The sequence below is a fragment of the Coffea arabica genome, chromosome 1e (assembly GCF_036785885.1).
Source record: "Coffea arabica cultivar ET-39 chromosome 1e, Coffea Arabica ET-39 HiFi, whole genome shotgun sequence".
Classification (NCBI taxonomy): domain Eukaryota; kingdom Viridiplantae; phylum Streptophyta; class Magnoliopsida; order Gentianales; family Rubiaceae; genus Coffea; species Coffea arabica.
In genome coordinates this window covers 55,166,079-55,191,688 of record NC_092311.1, presented here as the reverse complement: position 1 = coordinate 55,191,688, position 25,610 = coordinate 55,166,079, and the positions used below count along the sequence as shown (strand labels likewise).

General features: G+C 37.2%; 4 protein-coding genes and 1 long non-coding RNA gene across 7 annotated transcripts; 2 read left to right on the top strand and 3 right to left on the bottom strand.

The window, feature by feature from the left end:
- Positions 1–770: 770 nt before the first annotated feature.
- LOC113718722 (uncharacterized) lies at positions 771–5,325 on the bottom strand. Its single transcript, XM_027243627.2, has 2 exons — positions 4,767–5,325; positions 771–1,485 (listed from the first exon to the last, which is right to left on the bottom strand). The coding sequence occupies exons 1-2, from the start codon at positions 5,212–5,214 to the stop codon at positions 926–928; spliced, it is 1,008 nt and encodes a 335-aa protein (XP_027099428.1). The 5' UTR covers positions 5,215–5,325; the 3' UTR covers positions 771–925.
- Positions 5,326–8,537: 3,212 nt separating this feature from the next.
- Positions 8,538–10,648, top strand: LOC113718729 (cytochrome c oxidase subunit 5C-2). The gene is made up of 2 exons (XM_027243638.2): positions 8,538–8,677; positions 10,233–10,648. The coding sequence occupies exon 2, from the start codon at positions 10,262–10,264 to the stop codon at positions 10,451–10,453; it is 192 nt and encodes a 63-aa protein (XP_027099439.1). The 5' UTR covers positions 8,538–8,677; positions 10,233–10,261; the 3' UTR covers positions 10,454–10,648.
- Positions 10,649–11,363: 715 nt separating this feature from the next.
- Positions 11,364–19,327, bottom strand: LOC113718706 (probable glutamyl endopeptidase, chloroplastic). Of its 3 annotated transcripts, XM_072065790.1 has the most exons (15): positions 18,911–19,326; positions 18,391–18,601; positions 18,090–18,200; positions 17,324–17,369; positions 16,845–16,954; positions 16,257–16,760; positions 15,806–15,934; positions 15,235–15,537; positions 14,699–15,157; positions 14,502–14,567; positions 13,953–14,013; positions 13,722–13,871; positions 13,343–13,480; positions 12,814–13,112; positions 11,364–12,234 (listed from the first exon to the last, which is right to left on the bottom strand). In XM_072065790.1, coding segments are annotated over exons 1-15 (2,931 nt in total). In that variant the 5' UTR covers positions 19,254–19,326; the 3' UTR covers positions 11,364–12,233. The 3 variants fall into 3 exon arrangements, with proteins under 3 accessions (XP_071921891.1, XP_027099405.1, XP_027099415.1); XM_027243604.2 differs by lacking the exon at positions 11,364–12,234 and having other exon boundaries at positions 12,634–13,112; positions 18,911–19,327; XM_027243614.2 differs by lacking the exons at positions 11,364–12,234; positions 18,911–19,326 and having other exon boundaries at positions 12,634–13,112; positions 18,410–18,548.
- A 704-nt stretch (positions 19,328–20,031) lies between these two features.
- Positions 20,032–20,701, top strand: LOC113718697 (calvin cycle protein CP12-2, chloroplastic-like). Its single transcript, XM_027243594.2, has one exon. The coding sequence runs from the start codon at positions 20,125–20,127 to the stop codon at positions 20,503–20,505; it is 381 nt and encodes a 126-aa protein (XP_027099395.1). The 5' UTR covers positions 20,032–20,124; the 3' UTR covers positions 20,506–20,701.
- Positions 20,702–21,132: 431 nt separating this feature from the next.
- On the bottom strand, positions 21,133–22,637 carry LOC113718689 (uncharacterized). Its single transcript, XR_011821358.1, has 2 exons — positions 22,562–22,637; positions 21,133–22,260 (listed from the first exon to the last, which is right to left on the bottom strand). It is a non-coding gene; the product is annotated as an uncharacterized lncRNA (long non-coding RNA).
- Positions 22,638–25,610: the final 2,973 nt, after the last annotated feature.

Here is a 25,610-nt window from a genome sequence, read left to right as displayed (position 1 = left end):
TCGATTTACTTTTTAATTGGAAAAGGCGCCAGAATGGAATTCCCTAAAATGCCCCTTTTGTATTGCACGATTATGAACCTAATGGAAATTATACGGTGGCGCCGCTGCAAAGATCCTTGATTGGAACCGATATATAGGTTTAGGGATCCAATTGGCTAGAAATAATATATAGGGACTAAATTGACGGAAAAAAAAAGTTTAGGGACTAAATTGGCGATTTTCCCAAAATAAACCCAGTGAACTTTTAGGAACAGTTGCTTCCGCAACTGCTCTTGCTCCTCCTCCCGTCGATTTTAAATTGGAACCGATGACTTGGGATCGGGACCATGTTTATTATTACTACCGTACTACTGTAGAAAAGGAAAGGAAGGAGTATGATTGGTGGTGGGACCGATGCGCTTGGATGGATCCCGTTCCCGTCTTCTTCTCTTCTCTTTGTTTTGTCTGTGTCTTGCTAAGGCTCTCCTTCCATGCATCTGATTTGCTGCTCTCCCTCTCTTGGTTGCAGTATCGTCACTCTCTCAAAGCAAATGTCTCCTACAGAATTATCCTTAAGCTGTTGATAGGGGTTAAATCCACTCCCTGTTGTATAGCTTTTTTTTATTACGAGAGGTGAAGTTAAATATATTCTAAAAATGTTAAACTAAATTACCTTCAAATGTATTGCTAGGGTTTTTTTTTTCTTTTGCTTCAAATTAATTTTACCTTTCAATTTGGAGGGATGAACACGGAGTCAACCATGAACACTTTCAAAACAAAACCTGGCACCATTCAATCCAAATTCTTCCTTTTCTCCTGGTTGGTTACGAAAGTCGTACTATACGAATACATTTTGTATCTCAGAAGTTTTCTTATTCGAACATCTCAACCAAATACTCGAAAATAAAAAAGAGAAAAGAAAAGAAGGGGGCCATCAACTCCAAGATCAGAAAACAGCCTCCATGAGAATGTGCTTTCGTTTGGGGTAGCCCAGCCCAAGTATGTGGTTCAGGTAAACCCTGCCGTCCTTGACGGTGGCTGCCGTGACAATACGATGAGTGGCACCTTTGGTCACGCCTGAGACCCTGGCGGTATCCCAGTCGTCGGTGGTCTCGACCAGTCTAGTCGGGTTGCCGGCGACAATAAGCTTTGTGGGAGACAACAACTCCAGCCCATCTCCGAATTTCAAACTACCCCCTTCAACAAGTTTTACCAACCTAACCACCGGGCCGGCCTCCTTCCCAGCGACAGCGTTAGTAGCAACCTTGTAGAGCTGGCCGGCCATGGTATGAACCACCAAGAAGTAGCCGTTGGGATGATAGATGATTCCTTTGATGCCAACAATTTGGTTCTGCCAGCCCGGGGGGGTAAAGAGGGGATTGCGTATGGTGGCCAGGAATTGGCCGGTCGCACCCACTTTCCAAATTTTGCCTCCTTTGGGGTCGGTCACGTACGAATTACCCTCCTCATCCACTGCCACGTCATCTGCAAATGCTTTCTCATCCTCTGCAGTAATAATAGTGCATGCAATATAACCATCATCGTCTTTCATTCATCATCAATCAAGAAGCCAAAAGGGAAAATTCATCAAAGGAGGGAAAAAAAAAAGAAGAAAGAAAAAGAAACGATTAACAAAGATGAAGCCCGTTACCAGCTTTAAGTTTTCGTTTTATTTAGGAATAATTTCAGAAACCTCCCCTGAGGTTTCTACCAATTTCATTTAACTCCCCTGAGATTTGAAAATTTTCACATAACTTTCTTATCATTTAAAATGACAATTTTACTTTTAAATATTTTAGTGAAATTCCCTTATTTGATATATTTATCCTTAGAATGAGTTTTAAAATTATTTTTTCATTATTTTTCCTTCTTATTCCTTTTTTATTTTTCACCAATAAAACTATAAAACTATCACTATTACCTCTAATTTCCATTATAACCAAATATCGAACTAGTGATTTTTTTGAAGAGTTAAATTTATACGATATCCAATACTTTTGCTAATTTTTGTTTTCTATTTTTTGATATTACAATTAACAATAAATTCAAAAGAAATAGCCTAAAAACACTACTAAATTATGATAATCTCACTACTTCAAAAATTCATAAATTCTAAATGAATTATTTCAATATTTTCTTTTCAATCTAATAAATCTAAATCTATAATAAAATACTATCAAAAGTATCATATCATATTGATAAAATTAGACATTTTCCTTGTAGAGATGAAAAATTTAACACATTTTCCTTATAATTATACTGAATAATCTTATAATTATATAGAGAAATAAATTAAAACTCATTACACAAGGGCATTTTTCAATATTCATTTAAAAAATTGACCAAATCAATATTATTTTAACATTTTATTACTAAAACTATCAAATCAAAGGAAATAAGTGTAATTTTCAAAACCATAAGGAAACTCAGTAAAATTATCAAAAACCTCAGAGGAGGTTTCTGAAATTATCTCTTTTATTTATTTAAGTGTTGTCGAGTACTTTTTTTTTTTTTTTGGTTGTAGGAGTACTTGTTTCGCATCATTAGTAAAATAAGACGCAAGTGAGAGAAATATTGTCCTAGGCATAGGAATCAAAAGCCGTCACCTTTCGTTGTTGACGTATTTTTTCAAGAAGGGAGTCAAGGGAGTATTTAGACCGGCATATTGATTATTAACGCCGTGCAAAAAGCGTAGGGTAATACTAATATATTCTCAAATTGGATACCCTCCACCCCCCCCCCCCCTCCCAAAAAAAACAAAAACAAAAAAAAAATTAAAAGTGAGCAGGCCCTTGAATTAAGTAATGTTTCAACTGTTTCCTGCTCATGTCATGGATAGGCAGTTGCGTAGTAACACTCTACAAATCTGTTAGTTATCACAACGCCGGACCAGGGAATTATGTGCATTTTGCACAGCGCATAATTTTATTTGCACATGACGTAATTTTATTTGCACAACGTATAATTTTAGAACAAATTTTTATAGGCCCCACACACGTTATTAAAAACGAGATACAAGAAAAGATCTGGATCATATATATATATTTTTGGGATAATTTCACAAACCTCCCCTGAGGTTATCTATTTAATATAAATTAAATATATATTACAGTAATATTCTCGCAAAAAGAAAATCAGTAGATTATCTATTTAATATAAATTAAATATTTTTAAAAAAAAGAAATGGCCCATAAAGTATTAATTTTTTTATGATTTTCATCCATTACATGAGTAAAGTATTAGCTCTTTATGAGTATTTTATCCTGAATCATTTAATTTATGCTAAATACATAAATATTTATAACTAAAATTGAAAAAATGTTATATTAATATTTCTATGGAAGAAAAACTGGTAGGTTTTTTATTTAACAAAAATTAAATATTTAAGAGTAAATACAAATATGTATTTGAGAATAAATATTTGTAATAAAGTAAATGTTTAAAAGTAAAATACCTGTAAAGAGCTGGTACTTTAAATAAGTAATACGTACTTGCCTATAAACTACGCTCCTTAAAGTTTATTAATTATTAATTAATTTGTAATACTTTGTCATTCATTGGACATGTAGCACAAAGGACAAATCAGGTACAAAATTCTAATTTCACTCTCTAAAACAATATTTTAATCATTTGGACTGAATTTGTAAAGGATTAGTAACCTCAGGGGAGGTTAGTGTAATTGTTCAAACCACAGGGGAGGTGAGTGTAAATGTCAGAAACCTCAGGGGAGGTTTCTGAAATTATCCCTATATTATTTTATCAAATCTTGACCATGAACAGCTCAGGACCGGTGAACCGTCCCTGCCCCATATCCCACAAAGCCCATTGAGGCCCAAACCTCAAAGTCAGATACAGATCAAACTTCCAGTTTAGAACTTAAGGTTATGACTTGAAAAGTTTTCTTTCTTTCAAAAAAATAAAATCTAAAAAACCACACAGGGCCGGGGAGTATAAAAGGTCAAAACAAAAAACAAAAAAAGGATGAAAAATGTTTTCACAGATCGGAATTAGTTAGAAGGGGAAAGAAAAAAAAAGCGATGAAAAGAAAAAAGAGTGTGACTAGCAACAACTTTTGGAGTGCCATTTATTAACACTTCTGTCATCTCAGTAATAATAGCAGACCAACTCCCCCTTCGATAAATAATAAATAATAATAATAAATAGACAAAACAAACCAACTACTGACGACTGACCAATCGCCGATCAAAATCGTCTCCAAGCTCCGACGTCCAACTATCCACCCACCCACGCACCACGTTTCACTCGCCAATGAACGCCACTTCACTTAACCCAATATTTACTTTTCTTTTTTCTTCTTTTTTTTCAAATAATAAAAAAAACACAAATTTTCGATTCCAAAATCATTTTATTATTTATGATATAATAAGAAGGGAAGAGAAGGAAATTGTTTTGGTTAAAGCAAAGACGTTGATTGATTGATTAATTGATTGGCCTGGCCCCTTCTAATAAACGTGAAAAAACAAACACACAACACAAATGCTACTACTGCTGTTCCTTCTTTTTTTTTTTTCACTAGAGATGAGAGTGAATGGCAATTTCAAAAAAAAGTATAACGGCACACTCAGAAACCGGTAATGAGATAACATCACAAAGAAAAAAGAAAAAGTTGTGTTAGATTATACTCCATACTAGTACTAGTAAAAAGTAGTAGCCGTAGAGGCTGACTAGTTAGTTGAAAGCATTGACTGAGTTTAAAATAAATTTTTTTTTTTTTTAAAAAAACGAATACCGGTTGCCGAGAAGAATAGAGGCGGGGGCAGCCTAACCTGGGCCACTGAGTTTGGTAAGAAAGAGGCGGTTCCAGGTGGTGATATCATAGGCCGCCAGGGCACTGTACCGGTTGCCCAAAATGTCAGCTATGCACACCACCACCCGATTCCGAGGGCGGTCGATGGTGAAGCCCAGAGTGGCGTTGCCGGCCAAGTCAGCGTCCTTTACCACCTGGATCTCCTCCAAGGCCGAGGCTTTGGGATGATGATGCTCGGGAAGAATCGGAACTACGCCCATACCCCCCTCGAACAACGATACGATGAATCGACTGTTGACGTCGTCCCACTTGCTGCACTCCCTCAGCCACCCAACACTCTGGTATTCGTACACTTGCCTGCCCGCCTTCCCAGCCGTCCCCAGCCTTATCACATATCCGATTGGCACGGCTGATATCAGGAACAACACCAACAAACACCTGGTGGAACAGCAAAGGGAGCGAGCCATGGCCGCCGTCTTACTCAGATTCAGATTTTCTCCCACCTCTTTCTCTATGCCTAAGCCCCGCCCTCTCCCTACTCTATATGTACGTATGGACTCTCTCTCTCTACCGTCTATATATATATATATACACATACACTACACACAGCAGGAGATATGCTACTGTCCTAGCCGTCTTAAGGGATAATTTCACAAATCTACCTGAAGTTTTTACAATTTAACTGAGCTTCCTTAAAGTTTTGAAAATTATATTTACCTCCCTTATCCACCTGAATTGATAATTTTAATCTTAACATTTTAATAAAATTTCCTTGTTGGGCGTGCATATACAAAGATATATATATAATAAAGTCACCTTTTAATGTCATCCAAATTTTATTTGTCAATCTTTTTTTCTTTAATCAAAAGGAACGCTAACCCAAAACTAAATGGTCAGAACTACGATGAAACTATATATGGTAATTCCAGCAATCTGAAAATTCACAAAACTCCAAAAGCAGTATGACGATACCGTCTTCTCCGGTTTAGAAAGAATATTTATCTCCTAAAGCACCACTAAAAGCATTCTATTATAATAATGTAGAACTATTGTCATAATTGCTCGTCAAACAATAAATATGGTGTTAAAAATTTGACACTCTTGTCTCATATTTGAGCTAACAATTGCTTTGAGAAGTAATTAAACTTATATTTTGGAGTATTAATTAAAATTGTTGATCAAGTCTAAGGTTTGATAATCACAAGTATCAAATCAAGAGAGATAGGTATAATTTTTGAAATCTTAAGAAAACTTAGTAAAATTATTACAAATTTTAGGGGAGTATTATGAAATTATCCCTAGTCTAAATATAAAAAGTTCTCTTTCCTCTTTCCTCTTTCCCCTCTCCTTCTAGATTAAGTCAAATTAAATGTCTTGGTACTGACAGCAAAAGAGGCTGTTGGCTGTGTCATGTATACTATGAGGACTGGGATTGGTAGCTTTGAACCACCGGGCCAATGGCTCAATGGCCACTAAGGTAGGAATTTAAGTCCCTTTTTGAGTCATAACACTCTTTTGATCTAGTTGGGTCTGTATACTCACTAGTCCCTACGACAGCCTCTTTAGGCTCCCTTTTCCCCTAAATTAGGATAGGATAGATTATACAAATGTATGGTTGCTGACAAAAAAAAAAAAAAAAAGGATTGATAGCTGGCTTTGTTTGGATCTCTTGTTTTTGGAGTGTTTTTCAAAAATTAGTTTTTCAAATACAATAAAAGTTACAACAAAGTACTCTAAAAGATAATCTAAAAATTAGTTTAAATTTTTTTAAAATTTTACCAAATATCTCATAATAAAGTGCCAATAAAAAATATTTCAAAATATTTTTTAAAAATATTTCAAAATATACTCTAAAAACTCTGCTACAGCAAAGTTTTTCAAAAATACCCTAAAAAACAGCTAATCCAAACGGCATTTGAACCAACCACGTAGACTAGCAAGCAAAAGACCAAAATCACAGCTCAGTTGAGCTGGCATTGGAAAATCCGAAGATTAAACACTAGGGGGTAGACGAGCCAGAGGGGCGGAGGCTACTTTTGAGTTTGGGTATCTGGCAACAAAGGACTCCACGGTCTGGTTCCTTCCTGTTTGCTTTTATTTTTTAATAATACTTTGATTCCGCGGTCCTTTTCTTTATTTATTGCTGGTATTTAAGCACACAAACGCACAAAAATTAGGGCCAGGCGCCAATGAAAATGCGGATCAGGACCTGATTACGTTCTATTATTATAATTTTTACAACTTTTGGTATAATTTTAGTGCAATTGTGAATTAGTTACATAAGTGCTTTTATTTTACATTAAATATTCTAAAAATTACGAGTTCATATGCATTAGGCGTTTTTTTTTTATATTTAAATGATCAGTTCCCATTAGATATTTTTGAAAATATAGTTTGAGTGCTTTTAGAATTTAAAATTTTGTTAGCATATTTTTAATTTTTTGTTAAATTTTGACCACTACCCCTCCCCTTCTCCACCGACACCAAATCTCCTCTCTCCTTCCCTCCGCTCCTATTTTCTCTCTTCCTTTTTTTGTTGCAGCTGACACAATTAGAGAGGAGGAAGGGAAGGGAGAGGTGTTGAAGGGGTGGGGGGAGAAGAGGGAATGGGATGGAAGAGGAAGAGGAAGAGATGAGGGAGGAGGAGTAAAATAGAGGAGGAGGGGGGAGGAGGATGGTGGTGAATGAAAGAAGAAAAAGGTGATAAATTTATTTTATTCAGTTTTTTATTTTTATTGTGTACTTGAAATTGCATGTATTTAATGTATTTTTAAGAGGCATTTTGAGAATATATTACTGTAGGTTCTAAAAATTAAAAATTTTATTTTTAAAGTACGCCTGGATCCAAGCGGAGGTAATTGGATGAAATTAGACAAAAGTTGGACTAGAGACGCCACGGCCCACGAGTCCGGTCCCCTACTCGTATATTGCAAACCAACCGGCTGCCACCAGATCTGCTGACTTGGGTCGGACACGCATTTCTGGTGGTGCATGCAGTTTTTGTTTTTCATTATTATACTCTTAATTCGCTCCAATAAAGTCCAATTGCGAACTGAATGGTCACTATAATACTAGCCTACCAGTATTACACGAGAGGGTATTTTCTTTTTTGCTTGTCAAATATTACGTGAGAGGGTAGGAAGTGGGACAATAAGCAATCAACCACCGAGGAAGTCAAAAAAACCAGTGTTAACTAGTAATTAATTATAAGAGCATGCCCTTCCAAGACAGCCAAGCTGGTCTCACTAAGAGTTAGTACACCCGAGATCCAGTGTTCGAGCCTTGTAACCAAAATGAGAAATAACCCAACAACCCGAATAAGAGTTGGGCTTGAAGTGGGGTCAAGTCCTTTTGTTTGTCAAAAAAAAAATTAATTATAAGAGCATAATTCCGGCAATCGATACGATAGCTTTTCTATTCTATTCCTATTTCTACTCTATAGTAAGGGGAAGGAGTGAATCCAAATGGACCAAGGAGAAATCAGAAGGGATTGAACTACCATCAAACTAAAAATAAATAAATAAATAGCTTTCCCGTGACAACAGCTTAGTTATGCGTCTCTTGTCATTCTTTTGTTTGTTTCCATAAATAAATAAATAAAATGTCACTTTTTCCTTCTCTTTTGCATGAACATGTGATAATCAATTTTTTTTTTTCTGTGATAAAATTTCTGTGCTACATTTTTGAATCCTAGTATTCGATTAAAGTCATCAACGTAAAGTTGAAGTTTATGCATTGGGTCACTAGAGGCCCACAGGCGTGTTCCCGAACCATTACCCCGAGCCCGAGTACGAGCGTCCCGCGAAAAACGAGGAGTATTAGAACCCAACCCAACCAACCACTCCTCATCTGATTCTGGCTTTTGTCACTCAACTCATATCACCGTCTATCGCCTCACGTCTGCCGTCAACCTCCTGAATCGCTGCTCAGGTCACTCCCTCAACCATAATTCCATTTTCCCCTCTGGTCGAAGACGCTTGATACATATGCGATTTAGTTTCTCTCTCTCTCTGTTTTTTTTTTTTGGGTATATGTCCTCGTTTATTCTCTTTCGGTAATAAAATTTGAAAAATGAAACAGTTTATATTAAGCTTGCATTTGCTTCTGGAGATTTCTGTATTCGAATATGAGATCCTTATTGGGTAGATCTGATACTCTTGGCCGTTTATTTTTCTTTTTCTTTTTTGTAGTTAAATTAGTCGGTTGAATCATACTAATATGGTCAACGTCTCGGGATGGGTTTTCGTCATATTTCTGGACGAGGGTTTAGAAGCCGAAGCCAAATGGTTTTTACTTTCTATCAGTGTAACAATTGTAAAGGCAGTTTTTTTTTTTTTCATAATTGTTTTGCTTTTTTCCCCATTTTTGACCTGTTATGTTCCTAATTCTGGAATTTAATTGCCATATCTTATGTATGTTGAAAAAGGGGGGAATTTTTGCCTTTTTGGATTACGTTGCAGCCATAGACTGGTCTGTTAGTTCTTTGGAAGAATCTTACTTTGATATCATTTTATTTTACTCGATTCATTGAATAAGTAGTTGAAAACCATTTGTTCAGCAGCATCCGAATTATAATATTTTTGGGCCCTTCCTGTACTGCTTGTGGTAACAGGCCAGTTTCCTTCCTTAAACTTGACATTTGATTTTTTACTAGAAGGGTAACCTATTATTCAGCTTTGGTCGACATTGGGTGGATGGTTAGCGGAATGATGAAATGATTGAATTGCAATACTTTTGGTTAAGAATAGACTAACAACAGATGGAGAAGATGAGAGAGTTTGAAGTTAGTCATGGATTTGGTTTTAACAATGTCGATTCACAAGTCAAGGGCTTTGATGTACTTCCCATTTTGTTTCCAATATATTCTCTTTCAGAGTTCTTTTTGAAGGGAACCTCCCTTTGCAAGGCAAGGCGGCCACCACATATCCTTACCAGTATGGAGTTCCATTCTAAGTGTAACTCCATTTTACTATATGTGGTAAACTTTATCTGCATATGTAACCAGATCATTGTGAGAGGGCTGGCCTATTTACATTACCTAAGTTAGTTGTTGGTGATTGAAGTTGGCTACATGACTAACTGACCTTGGAGGCCATTGCAAAACATAAGAGAAACTTGCCGAAAACATTTTTTTGTCTATTTGCAAAATGAGGGTTTTAAGAAATTGACCAAGACGAATTTATGGTAATGTCTGTGTTGGAGAAGACAAAGCTCAAGTGTTGTGCCACGGGGACTTGTCTAAATGAAAAGACACCAAGGATTTGTTAACCAGATGCTTGCTATTTTACTTGCGCATTCATGCTAAGTTACCAGTTTTCAAAATGCATTCATGCTAAGTTACCAATGTTAATTAGTTTTCAAATAGCATTCAGCAATTCCTTGTTAAACCACCCCCGCCCCCAAAAAAAAATGTAAATGAGTCTGGAGTGGTTTGCTAGCTTTTAACAACTAGAAGATAAGTTACAAATATTTTTGGTATTTGCAGGGACATTCTGCATTTAACTCAGAAGCTAAATGGCTGCCCATAAGGTCGCACATGCCACCTTGACAGGACCAAGTGTGGTGAAGGAGTTAATTTTTGGAGCTGTATTTGGACTAGCTGCTGGTACCTTGTGGAAGATGCATCACTGGAATGAGCAGAGAAAAGTTCGTGCATTTTATGACTTGCTGGAGAAAGGTGATATCAGTGTGGTCGCAGAAGAATAGTTTGTAACTTCTCTTAGTTTTACTATTGCAACTGCTGCTGGTGCTTCCACAACTTGTGATCTCATCAATTGGCTCTTGAAATGAGCCATGAGCATGCCAATTGTGGTTTCTAGAGAATAAGTTATTTTGTACTGAATTTTTCATGCAACATCATTGCTCAAGTTTTTTTTTAGTGTGTTTTCTGCCGTTGGATCAGTTTCTTACTTTTCTCTTATATATTCACACATCCATATGATAGAACACCAGATGGATAATTATGGTTCGTTAGTTTTCATTTTTAAAAAATCTGCAGAGTTTTTCTCCGTGCTTCCAATTGCTGCTGATGGTATTTGGGCTTGAACTGTTCCGCGTTCTGCTTGACCTTTGAGCTTACCTGACCTTGATTTCTGAATGCAGCTCTAAAATGCTGTTATATAAACATCTGTTCTGTGGACCGGATTCTTGCTAGATAGGAGTATTAACTTTGATTTCATGACACGAAATTAGAGTTCATGGTAGATGAAAATTCTGCTTACAAATGCCGATTGGTGGATGGTTCTAAGTGGAGTATTAGTAACCGAGGGCACAAGGGCTAATTGTCCTCTATTTCTCGTACTGTTTGCTATAGTCCTTGAATGCGTAATGGCTTGCACGAGAAGTGTAAACTTGGGCTTTTTCGCCTTCATTTCTGGAAAGACCGTTGAGTATTTTTTTTATTTTTTTTTTTAAAATTGTCAATCCGTTGTGTACGTCGAGTATCAGGAGATTTATTCTGAAGTTACAAGAAAATGTACAAGTACCACGTAATCAAGGGATGGGTAATTTAAATTCATAGAACTTTTTGGTTGTTCATAGAACTTTTTGGTTGTCCAGACACAAAAATGTGTAAGTGACACAAAAATGTGTAAGTAGCACATAGTTAACCGATGGATGGTTTAAATGCATAAACTTTCTGATAATGGTTGTCAGAAATGAATGGCAGTTAGTTACACTTATTCATTTTACACCACCAATCCTGTGGATTGCCTCGGAATGAAATGTCAATTTACTAGAGCGGCCTCCTGATGTTTGGGTGTTGAATAAATTGCTGCTATTGCGCAACACGAATACCTTGAATAGGGGTGGAGCTGAGTCAAGCTACTCGACTCGAGCTCGATATGTACTCGATCAGAAGCTCGAGCTCGAACTCGCTTCATCGAACTCGAGCTCGATCTCGAGCTGCTCGTTAGAGCTATCGAGTCGAGCTCGAGCTCAGAAATTTGATACTCGAGAGCTCGACGAGCTTTATCGAGTATCACATAAAAAAAATAAAAAAAAATTATATATAAAATTACTAATATAGGTAAATAAATTCTGAGAAATTACGGGTAAGTACCCTTATCGAGTCGAGCTCGAGCTTTTTAAGGACTCGATCGAGCTCGAGCTCGAGTTGTGATTCTCCGACTCGATCGAGCTCGAGTATAATTATATTATAGCCGAGTCGAGCTCGAGTATAGCGGTACTCGAGCTCGACTCGGCTCGAATACACCCCTAACCTTGAATGCTCCCCAGCTCCAGCTCCAAGCCCCAGCAGGGCAAAACCAAATACAGAAAAATGCAGAGCTTGCACGCTCTCCGAACACGATTCACAACTAAAAGTATTACCGTAGGGGTAGAATCATGCCCAGCAATATTAAATAAATTGGAGTACAGATCTGAGGGCAGGGACCCGAACCACAATCTGAAATCAAGGTTGCTGCTTTTATTCCTGCCGATTGACACCCAACCTCGGAACTCCATTAATAACAGGCTTTTAATGGGTTCTGCAAATCATGTAGTCGTTAACCAGGAAGCAATTTATTTCTTAAAAATTCATAGGGGAAGAAACAAAAGCAACCAGAGATGTTCGAATACTACAATCAGAAAACGGTAAAAAATCACATCTACAACTACACATATGCACAAACACAGCACGATCCAAACAAATCATGGAGGCAGCAAAATTGAGGCAAAACGGGAAATATCATGGGGGTTACGGCACATGTTATCTGGTTCACCCCTATCAGAACAAATTGTTGACATCTAGGCAAGGAAAGAAATAGTCGTTATAAGATCTAGTCATTGACAAATCAAGCAATTTCCATTCGATGATTAATGCTTTTCAAAAACTGGAAGGAAAGCTTCCCAAATTAAGTGGTTTAGGCAATTTAAATCGCATTCAATGAAGAAATCAGAAAATTTTATAGAGAGTAAAAACACGTTATTTATGTTTATTTTTGGCAGATATTCACGCATAATTTAGATCTCAATACAAAAGAATTAAAGCAAAGACCAAACTCAAGTACGGAACTCCTCCTTCCATCTTCCCTCTATAATTGATGTATAATGGACAAAGAAATTACCACAAGGATGATCTTTGGGAGTAATAAAGTGTAATCTTTTGTTGATCTTCTAGCTCTCTGACTCCTTCAGCTGCATCGACGACTTTGCTTTCTGAACCCTCTGTACCTTTAATGTTGTCTGTACAAGTAGTAGAATCAACACTACTATTCAGTACACAATATGTTTGCAGCCACCTGTCAGTCTCCCAGAGAACATGCATTATGCTTTCACGTGCAGCATAGCCATGACTCTCAAAGGGAAGAATAACCAGACGAGAAAGTGCACCATGTCCTTTCAAAGCATTGAAAAATCGATCGGACTGCATAACATAGAAGAAATCAAGAAAATCAAATTCTCTAACATTGGTGGTGAGGCCAACAGTTAAAACAAGAAAGCGGCTTTAGATTGCAAAAAAGTAGTACAAACTAACAGCAACAAGAAGAACAAAGGACACCGACTTATAAGAACACCGTGCAGATTAATCTTCAAAAGATATAAATATCTTTGGTAAAGAAAACTTTCAAATATAAAGTGGACTCGCACTTTTACCTGCATTGTTAAGGTTCCAGGATTGTTGTCCTCTTCGCCATGAATAAGCAAGATGGGCTTCTTAATTTTATGGGCTGACATGAATGGGCTCATCTCAACGTAGGTAGTTGTGGCCTCCCAAAGAGTTCGATCCTCATTCTGAGCCAAGAAAAAAGAAATAGGTGAATATACTGCCAAAACCTTTACTAGAAAAAAGTATGGAAACCACAGAGAAAGAAGTTCAAATCTTTCTCTTGCCCCCTAATTGAAATGAACCAAAAAGAGAAATACCATAAAATGGGAACAAAACCAACAATAGAATTAAAGCGTGGTGTAATGGAAGAACAAGGTAAACAACTAAAACCTCAACCTCTATTACCTCTATTAAGGACATCATTACCTGAAACCCAAAAGGTGTAAGAGTTCGGTTATAGGCTCCAGATCGAGCAATCCCACAACAGAAAAGATGCGGAGCATGTGCCAGGAGGTTAGCAGCCATGAATGCCCCGTAGGAATGACCGCCAATGGCAATTTTTTCTGCACGTGCCACCTTCAAAGGATAACAGTATGAAAATCAAACATATGTCCATGTCTCCAACTGAAATTGGCAAGGACAGTTCAAAAAACTTACACCCCTACATATAACTTCCTCAACAGCAGCCTCCGCACTTGCAACAAGTTGCTCCACATACCTAGTGAACATAGCTTTTAATTAAACTGACATTGACATTTAGGTTGGAAATGGTAATTTAAAGCTTTGTACTAATACTGCAAGCCAATATGTTCATGCATTCTATTGATGATAATAGAATATACAAGGTAACAAAGCCTGCACAAATAAAACATACTGAAGTGCAGAAAGGAGGAGTGCAAAAGGTGGATATTAAATTTAGCACAGGAAACATCCATCTGCATGACCTCCAGCAGGAAACATCACCCTTCGCCTCTTATTTCCTTTCACTAAAACTTTCATCAGCTAACCACTCTTTTCAAGTCTGTTATGTCTGATAAGCTAAGGATTCTATAAATCTTCCGTTTTCCAGAGGTTATGTTTGCACAGGTAGTAACCTTCACCAAATGACTAATTACGTAAAAACTTCTTCCACTAAAAGAGAATAGATTCTTATCCTTTTGAGTTTGAATGGAGAACCAACATGCAAAATCCGTATATATCATATACCTATCATTTGCCTCTTCATCTCCCTCACCAATGATGGGAATTGTCGGTCCAGACAAAACAGCGAACCTGCAAATCAGAGCAATCTTAGAGTTGTAAGATACAACAAATCTGATGACAAAAGTCTGCAGGTGCAGTATTGATATTCAATATACATAAATCATAAATAAAACCCAGCAAGTGAAGAGAAGAAACCCTGCCTCCTTGCCAACCAAAGTAGAGGGGACGTTGGTCCAATTCCAGCAAACTCATTAGGAGAACCACGGACTTGTCCAGCTGCATCTTTACTTTTAAACTCACCTGGATATGACCAAACCAGACATGGAAGGGGTCCATCTTTTGAGGGATCATAACCTGGTGGAAGGTACAGGGTTGCAGTAAGTTGAACTCCGTCCTTCCTTTGATATCTGATCATCTCCTTCTGTAATGATGCCAGCTGAGGGTATGGATGGGGGAAATTTGTAATCTGGCAGGGTTTCTTTTCTGGCCAACTTAGTATGAAATATTGGGTATTTTCAGTTTTAGATTCTTTAGAAGAAAGTATTTTCAATTGATTAAGATACAACTCCCCTTCATTCTGATCGGACATTAAAGCAACAATAGTTTCGTAGTATTTATCCTTATCACTTTGCCATATTCGTTCCTTGTTCCCTGTATTTCTGAAAATTCTCATTTCAGTATCCCAGTACATAAACAAAACATCGACGAAAAATCCATAGACGACACACAAACTCACATGTCAAACAAATCCAAAAATGGGATGTTCCCTTCTGGAGTAGCACCGATTCCACTCAACAGAACATAAATGCCTTCATCGTCAGAATTTTTCACCTTTGCAATCACATAAGTTCCAGCAGAAGTTCTCCGCAACATGGGAGAGCCAGGATCAGAGTAGACGTCTTCTGATGACCTATCAAATAGTATGCGTGGACTTATGTCCTCCCTGGACCCAGGAGAAATAACCCAGGTTCTTATCTTCCGTGTTTTGTACCAGGACTCGTACACCAAAGCAAGCGAATCATCGCACCAAGAAATCCCTCTGTTAAGATGAAAGGTCACAGATGTCGAGCAAGATTACGAGTTCTATCAAGCATGATTGCAATCAGCCAATAACAGAAATTATGTAGGATTGCCAGGAACTGAATTCAAGGAGCAATGCTTCGCTGTTCCAAAGTAAGCCGTCTCAAGAATTATCTGTTGTTTTTTATGCTTGCGAGTTTCCAAAATTCAGAAGACAATGCACAGGAGCATACACAAACCAAAGAAAGTTGACACAGACTGCAATTGATAGGAAATAGTGATCATACCCATAGCGAAGATCAAGTTTGTGTAATATAATTGGCTGTTCATTTTCAAGTGGCACAGCAGGTTGTGTATAGATAATGTCACGCGGAGACACTTCAACTTTGGCATCACCACCATCTTGCGTCTCAACCCTGATTTAATAACCAACACAAAAGCAAAATATCAAAACAGTACCGTACCACAACTGAAAAGCTACATATAGTAGCCAGTTTTTAGAAGTAGGCACAGACCAAGCAGCAGAGACTAGCAAGTATTCATAACTCTATAGTGTTAACAGGAAGAAAGGAAATTGTTAACCATACCTCTATAGCGTTTAGAATGTATTCATACCATTAATCACATAAAAAATTTGCCATCAATCAAAACATAAAAGCTTTCTACAGAGAGAGAAAGAGAGCGAATAGAAAAAGGAATTCAGTTAAAGACATAAACAGCAGCAATTTTTGGGTATACCAGTAGAGGGTGGAAGGTTTGTCAGCTCTCCAATTAATTGATCGCATCCCTTTCCGCACACTATTGAAAGTAATAGGAATGTCTTCAGCCAAGGGCAAATCACAAAGTTCTCTAACAAATTTCCCATTAGCTGTCCACACCTGGACCTTTTTGGGAAATCTTCCACAGGGTACAATAAAAGAAAATGGCCTATGAATTGAAGTACTCAAAATATATTGCTCATCTGGAGATGGTTCCATTGAAGTATATATGGCCGGTGGTCCAATTGGCTCCACTGACCCATCCAGAGAGGCCACAACAAGTTGTGTAGTAGCATAGTACTCAAATAAATCTTCATCATATTCGTCTTTGAGCAGATCTTGGAAGGTTCTCGTTTGAATAACATTTTTTTGCTCATTAGACTGAATCTTAGGACCAGAGGGAACAAAGCGCTTCTTTGGTGGCTCCCCACGAGATAAAGGGATTGTACAAACCAATAGAGTTGAGTTATTCACCCAGACAAAGCTGAGAAGGAAATCACTTAGTTACTAGAGAGAAGGAAATACAATTTTTTCAGTAAGTTGGCCCGACAGGAACAGTGAGTCATACTTATCAAAAACTGCATTAACATATACATCCGGCGAGTGGAACAATAGTCTAGCTTTCCCAGTCTCCACATCAGCAACCCAGACTTTGAGCTTACTGCCACTGTCATCATCCTGTACATAGCCAGAATCAGGAAGTCTAGCCAGTTACCAAAACAATAATTTACACGGGAAAAAGCATGCCGCCATAATATTGTGCCACTGATTTTGCAACCAAAGGAGGGAAAAAGAAGAGGAGAAACTGGTAGCTGCTAAAATTCTAGAGTGCCAAATTCAGGGAACCTTTGAAACTAGCAGTGCTTTTAGTTTGACCTTAAAGAAACGAGAATTCTCTACATGTTTGTCAACTCATGTGCTTTCAGTAAGTCAACCAAAGCAGGCAAAATGGTACAAGTCACCATTACGAGCATCCAAAGGTGTCGATGGAATAATTGAAGTAGCACAAGTTTAAATTACATCAACTACTTAAAATCCGAAAAGTACCTCATCAGCTCGAACACTGAAGGATAAATGCTGACCGTCCTTTGACCTTTTAGGAGCAAAATAACAAATCACAAATTAGGCAAAAGGTGCAGTATAAATTCACAGAAGGCTAAATGTCAACACTAGTCATCAACTTGAAAGAAAAAGAAGAGTCACACTAAAGGTCAGAATAGATCCCAAGTATAAAAACTGCAGCAGGTTGGCACAGAGCAAAAGACAAAATAGTAACAAATGCACCCCACTTTAGCAGTACCCTCAATGTCTTGTCCAAGCCCTCAGTAGATGCAGTCAAGTTATAATCTTCCATGAGCTCAACAAAATCATAAATTTTTTCTTTCGAGATGAGAAAGAATACATCACTAAGTGTAAGAAAGTAAACCTGGAAATTAACATTTCCTGGCAGAAGGTGATCTCTCTTCCCATGAGAAGTAGGCAAGCAGTGGATTATGTGGCATTTTGAGAAAAAGTGAAGAAAATGGACTCATGGCTTCAGAATACCCGAGTTTCATTACCAATCACAATAAGGTCAATCCTCTACGTGGTCTGAGAGTTAAGACTTAAATTAACGTAGATGATAACATCAAAGATGGATAAATTGAGTACATATTATCACAATACAGTAGAATGAGGGATATGGCCAACTGCCAGTCCGCACATAAAAATGAAATGAGAATGGGATAACAGCAATACTGAACTAGTTAAGGACTCCAAGAATCAGTGGGTTGTAAGTCTCAAGCTAAAAGTTGAAAGAGGGGGCGGGCATTACCAAGTAACAAAATTGATTTTAGCACCGTGTGGGAGGCCGGTGATCTCCTTCTCTGGACCTAAGGTACCATCAGCATTTAGCAAGTGGATCCCTATACCCGTGTAAAATGACCTGAGAAAAATGATGAGCGAAGCATATAGTATCATGCCATGTTAGACTTGCAAATACACGAGTTACTTGCAACATTTGGAGTCTAATTATATCCGTGATTGCATTAAGTGAGTGAAAGAAACAGCATGGAAGAATGCAGTAACAACAACAAAAGCGAAGGAAAAGACAGGAAAAATTCCAAATCACTCACATACGGCTTCGGGAATTACATTTTCCATCAATGCGAACACCAGCGAGCTTCTCCTCTGGCCTGGCTAATTCTGCCAAAGGAGGTAAAGATCTCCGCCTGAGGAAAAGTATTTTATCCCTCTGCGGAGAGAACGAGAGTGCAGGAAGAGGGGGAGCATCCACTATATCTCTAATTTCTGGGGGAGGAAATTGATATCCATTGGCGCCCAAATCTGTTGATTAAACGATAGAAGTGTAGGTAATGCAGCCAGCAAGTTTTTAAGCATTTCGTTGATTAGACTCATCCATAACTAATCGAAGTCTAGTAGTACTAAAGAAGAGGAGAGAGAGAGAGAGAAAGAAAACTAAAATCAACGTCCAGATTTTACATACCTATTAAGTAATTAGTACTAGTATAAATCGTTGTCTTAACCAAAAAAGAAAGAAAAAGAAAAGATTGGGCAACCCTTTTCCTTTATTGGTTTTTTTTTTTTTTTAATCTTAATAGTGGTATATTATGAAAAAGTTTATTTGAGAACAACCTTGGTTTTCAGGTGACGCAGAATGAGTGGGTTGATGAGGAGGATCGGATGCGTTGGAAGCAGCACCGTCCTCCACAGCGACGGCGTTTACGGGTACAAGATTGTGGATTCTGGAGGAGGGCATGGGGATGGGTTTGAGATGGGAGGAGGTATTATAACAGGTCCCGGAACTGGAAGTTGGTGAATGCAGGGCCGGAAATCTAAAGGGTAATGGGACGGCTTTGGGGAGAGGAGAACGGGAGGAGGAGGAGAGAGGCTTGGGGAGATGATGATGGTGAAGAAGAGAGAGGGGAGTGGGAAGGGAGTGGGAGGAGAATCGATGATAAACTTTGTGAAGCCGCATTTTCACTAGTTTGCTGCTGCTGCAATAATAACAACATTATCGTCCCAGCGCTACTGCCGCTCTACTGTTATCGCTAGTAAAAATGATTAGTAGTACACTGTAGGCTTGTTAACTACCACTACTGCTACTATTATCAGTAGCAGACTTGTTAGTCCCTTAAATAAATTTACACGTGAAGAAGTTATAAAAAGTGTTTACTTTCACCACAAAAAAAAAAAACATAAAAGGTCAATTTCCCCGGGAACGCAGAATATTTCGCGTTCGGAAATGGCCGAATCCTCTTTTTAAGTTGAGCGTATTTCACACGCTAGGTTGATATTTCCTTTTTTTTTTCTACGAATGGAGGAAAATTAGCCATCAATCATATGAATTGAGTACATTCGTTCACCTGTGCCTAACTTGATCCAAAATCATCATCATGACTCTCTGGTTTTTCCTCAACTAATTGAAAGCACAAAATCGATTCTCCAGTGCGAAACCAACCCGCAGATGAATATGTATATATTGACAGACGTAAGAATGAAATGCTGTGAAAATATCATCAAGAGCTGCACGTGGAAGGAAGGGAAAAAATAAAAATAAACTGCACAGATATTTCATGCCAACCGAATATATATAAAACAAAAGATATTTCCACAAAAGAAAAAAAAAAACAATTGGTAGTGGAATGACGTGGAAGATCTTGATAGGAAGACAAGTGATAAGAAATGTATGTTCAGGATTCATTTCACACTCCTGTTACTGTTAGTACTATATTATAGGAGCGAGCGTATGGCTTCTTACGTTATCTGGTATTATATAATAATTGCAAAGCTTACAGCCCCTACTGGACTGGAGCAATAAGAGCCGGGAGAGTATCAGAATTATAGCCATGGCAGCCATAGCTGGTGTGAGCCTCTCAACCCCACAAATATTGGCCAAGGCATCACACTCGACCCTCAAGTTCCCCTGCCTAAACCACCCGTGCAAGAGTTCCACCACCACCCATTTTGTGCACCGGGGACTCTGTGTCCGGCCCCTGGCTGCAGCACCGGAAAGGCTGTCGGACCAGGTGGCTGAGAGCGTCAAGCATGCTGAGGAAGCATGCGCCGGTGACCCAGAAAGCGGAGAGTGTGCTGCCGCGTGGGATGAAGTCGAGGAGCTGAGCGCAGCTGCAAGTGACGCCAGGGACCGCAAGAAAGAGACGGACGTCTTGGAGAACTATTGCAAAGACAATCCTGAGACTGAGGAGTGCCGTACCTATGACAACTGATTTCGGTCATGCTTGTTAGTTCCCAATCCCATGGCCCGTTATCTTTATCTTTTTTTATTTTTAGTAGTAAGTAATCATTTTCAAACCTCTGTACTGTTTGATTATGTTCGTTAAGAGTCGTTAAAATGGATGGATGGATGGATGATCACTTTTCATCATGTTTAAACGAGCATTATACCATATACTGTTGATCTTAGATTTGTTTGCAGAAATCTGTCGATTTAATTTGTTTCTATTCTTTCTTCTTCCTTTTTTTTTTTTTCAATCATTCTTGCAAAGTGCGAGTGTTTGGATTTGGATACATTCAGTGCTTGCTTTGAGAGGAAAATCATGCGGTTGCCAAAAAGAACCAACCAAAATATTTAAGCGAAACCAAGAATATCAAGCGTACAACTATACAGGAACGAGCGAGCTCGATTGGAGGTTAAAAGTCAGTGTGACAATAACTCATAATGTCAGGCCTAGCAGCCCAAGTTGCAGGAGGAGGAGGAGTCGTGTATAGAAAAAGTAACTTCATTGAGTTAGATTCCCTTTTGGAGTTGGGTTTCATATCTTGCCAAAAAAAATTTAGATTTGAATTTATTGACTAACCGTAGCCAATCAACTAATGTCAATTTAGATTAGATCTGCAAGCAACATCTACTCAAATTAATATGGACAAGCTAACAATCCAACATACTAATACTTGAAAGTGTATAAACAATCTCTAGCAATTACCATATCAGACACCCTAAAAAGCTGAAATAAGCATATCAAACAACTTCAAAAATATTACAATCAACTAGAAACTGACGACCAGACATTGACTCAACTAAGAAGTAACAAGTGCTTAACCCAAGATTTATTTCAGTCGAGGAAGTAATCAGCAGAGGCAGCAATTGGCTGATTCACACAGGAGAGATGCCATGGGTCTTGCAACAGTGGTAGTGGTTGAGGTAGAAAGGAATCCTGCTGCAATGGTTGAGGCAGAAATGGGTCCTGCAACATCGGCTGAGCCGGAAAGGGGAGCTGCCATGGTTTATGTGAGGTATCTGGAATTTCTTGAGTATCAATCGCCACACCATTGACTTCAGATGCAATGTGAATCACATCATTCATGGAACGCAAACGATCAGACAATTCATCAAACTGAGCCCTCAAAACCTTATTTTGAGAAGCCATGTTTTGATACATTTGATTGGTGCCATTGATTCTGTCCGAGTATGATTGATTTTCTTCCTTTAAGAGATTCACTTGACGGAGAAGCTCTTCAAGCTGCTGGTGCTTCTTATTTCGAGACCTCTGAGCAGATAAGCGATTGGATTCCTTTCTCTTCATCTTCTTCAAATCACACTTAGCATTACATGGATCCCCCTTTGACCCGAAATTCATAAATGATTTGTCTGGTGCCATCTTTTTTCGATGTATTTAATTGAAAGTTAAGTGAGCGTTTGGAGCGAATTTTTTGCTAAAGTTTAGACCAATTGCGAACCTGATGACTAATAGTTACAAAATTTTTGCCCGATGAAAATCAATTTGAGGGTTAGTTCATGAAAACACGTAAAACCAGTAGAGAAAAACTACTGAAAATGAGTGAAGAAGGCGAATCCGGCGCATGAGGACAGTGTGTGTCATGAAATTTTCTGAGGAAGAGGAAAACGTAGAAACATGATCGGTTCTTCGAAATTCCTTAATTCGCAAAACTTATTAATATTTAATTTTGTTAAATTTGAAACAAATTTTTTTGGGGTGGGGTGAGACAGCAATAGAGTAGATCTGCAAAAAAAGAAAGTAATCATGCAATTAAACAACTGTTCTGATTTCTGAATCAATCAATAAGCAAACAAACCAGCAAATCTAGGAATGCTGTAATCAGAAGCCAACGACATAGATTATTCCAAAAACATTAAAAAAAAAAGATAATATAAATGAAATCTATACTAGATGAATAAAAACAAAAAACAGAAAATAAACTATCTGAAACGAAACAAATAAAGAAAAAAAAAAAGAAAACAGCAATAAACAGTAAAGAAACTAAGGGAAAGGGAAAGGGAAATGAAAAGGGAAAACAACTAACCTGTGCGCAAACGAGGCGACGGGAGCGAAGAAGGTCGACAAGATCGTGGGGATGGGGTATTTATAGGAGAACATGGTGGCTTCAGCGTCTAAGATTAAGGGATTTAATAATAGAAAATTTGGAATATTCTAAAATAATTCGACCGAGTGGGGTCTCGTAGCCGTAGGTGCCTGCTGCAATATAACGACAGCAAAGCAATTGATGCCCATCGGTCATCTTTTAAGAGTTTTTTTTTTGTTTGGCCCATCGTTTTAGGTAAATGTTGGAAGGACCAATTACCCAACAAAATCTTCTTCGGTCAGAAAAAGGTCTTGTTTGGGTTGTATTTTTTTAGATTTTTTGTAAAAAAATTATTGCAACAATTTAATATATATGAGATAAAAATATGATTGAAAAATATATTTATCAAAAAGTAATAATTTTCCTTTGAAAAATTGTTATCCAAACAAGGCCTTGCCGATTTCTATCAACTTACCAAATTCCGTATCTGTGATACATAATTAACCAAATCCAGTTAAATTCAATACTTATTGTTTTGTTAGCAATACGAAATTGTTAAATAATAGGTGACATTGGGTGATTGATATCTTAAATTTTTCTTATGAACTATTTCTCTCTCTCTCTCTTTTTTTTTTTGGTTTACTATGTTCGTGTTATAATTTTTGTATTAATTTGGGTTCCTTTTATGATTTGTCATATTTCCTCCTATCCTCGCCTTTTCATACTAATCTTAAAACAAGTTTGAAATAAATTGATGGTGTTTGACGATGTCGAAAACCGGAAAGGTGTGCATGCTTTAGGAAAAGGTGCAGTCAATCCTCTAGTTACGATGCTGGCTGAATTCGCTGACCGTTTTTAAGGAAACAAAAAATACCAAATTGGAAAGTAAATCCACGTAAATTGATGCTCGCATCTTGGGACGCGTTTTGACAATCAATGTGAGGAGGAAAATAATTAAAAAAAAAAACTTAATCGTGAACTAGACAGCTTGCTTTGAAAGACCACCTAAAAAATTAGGGCCCATGTGGAAACTCTGAAGCCTTCTAGATGCTAATAGCTCTAGCCTGTAAGGTAAGGATACGGTGCAGAGACGGTATCAGACACCGGACAGTTCACGATTAAGATTTGGCCAAAAAAAATTATACGATTCAAATTTTATATTGTATCTCGATTTTAATAATATGTGTGGGATTTATAAAATTTTGTTCTAAAGTTACAAGTTATTGAAAGTAAATTACACTATGTGCAAACAAAGTTACGCTGTATGCAAAATGTACATAATTTTCAGTTGCAGTAAAGGAAAGTGCAATCGTTCCTGCCCGTGGTCCGTAAGGGAATTCGCTCTTGTGGAAACTCGGCAACGACTTCTAGCCTGCTAGGTACTAAAACACACTTTTTGATAATCTAATTCAATATTTATATTTAACAAATTCATATATGTTAATATATTCGAATGTATTTGATAATTAAAAATAAAATTTTAAATTAATTAAATGATACTAAATTTTTTAGGTAAACTTCATTTTAAAAAATAAGTGATAAATTATTCACTTATCACTAAATATAATATATACTCAAATGTATTTAATTTAATATTTAATAATTTAATGAATTCAAATTTAAATTTCACTTTTATCAAATGCATCTAAGAACTTTTGCCAGTAAATGAATTCTGATATGAATCATGTCCTGTCCGAACCCAAGGTGCAAAAGGTTATAAAAAAAAAAACTATTTGGGCAGGTCTTGTTCAATTCTACGACATGTAGTCTCATTTGTTCATATTGTAAATATAGAAGACAATTTTGTGAAAATGAGCCTCACACGCGATATTAAAACTGATATACAAGATCCGTTCTAATTCTTACATTGCCCAAATAATGACCGTGAACCATTTTAGACAGTGCTACCTAATCCTTGCCCCACGCGTCGCTGACTGTGGGCCCCACATAAATGAACGCCGCTGTTTTATGTGACACGCTTCAGTAGTTCACGCTACCATGCCGTCCAGAAAAGAATTTTGAGATAATTTTTTAACAGTCGTGGCTATTTCCACTGAAATTTACAAAATTACACTTACTTTCTTTTTGTTATGAAAAAAGAGATCATAACAGTTTTCACAAACCTTACAAATATTAAGTTAAAAAAAAGAGCTCAAAATGGAAAAAAGGAAAAGAAGATGATGATGAAGAAACCCTTTCCCACTGACTTTTTTTTTTTTTTTTTTATATCCAAAAGTTGTAATCCCATTTTATCTAGTACATTATTGTCTTCCAGTCCCAGTTCCACTGTATGGGCTTCTTGTTCAAAATTACAAAGAGTTGACCAAACAATAGAGACGTATTTGTTAAAATAAGTATCTTCACAAATTAATTAATTTTAAAATTTAAAAAAAATCCAAACACCAAAATAGGATGTCTTCAAAACATCTCGTTTTAGTTTCCGACAAATAACTTCATGAAAGTTTTATCATGTAAGTAATGATGATAATTGACTTCTTTTATTCATCTAATTTGTTCAATAGATCCAACAGGGGCAACATAATTAGATTTTTTGTACTTAAATTCCCAATTGTTCCCAGTATATACTTCTGAAATGGATTTTTTGTGGTATATTTAAACCCCTGGGAAGCTACTTCAACTGTCAAAAGCCTCGAGCAAAGGTTTCTAAATTATTCCAAGAATTTTCATGATAGTTAATGATTGATATGAAAATTAACTTGATCCTGTTCACAGTGTCAACTCAATTGTTCACAGTTTCCTTAAAAAAAAAAAAAAAAATCAATCATTCACGATATGAAAATTTAATAATAAAGTAAATACACGTGAACAAAAGTCGGGGTTACCATTCAACCGCTTTCCCATATTATTCTTTGAAATATTGCTTTCACTATGAGTTTTTACTTATATTATCCCTATAATAAATTATGAAGCGTAAAAATGAGATTACACAGGATGACAAAAAATGTTAACATTACACCATGCCTCGAGTTATTCCAAATATGAGTGTTTGGATATCAAAATTATTCCAAATGATATTTCGCTTGCATCA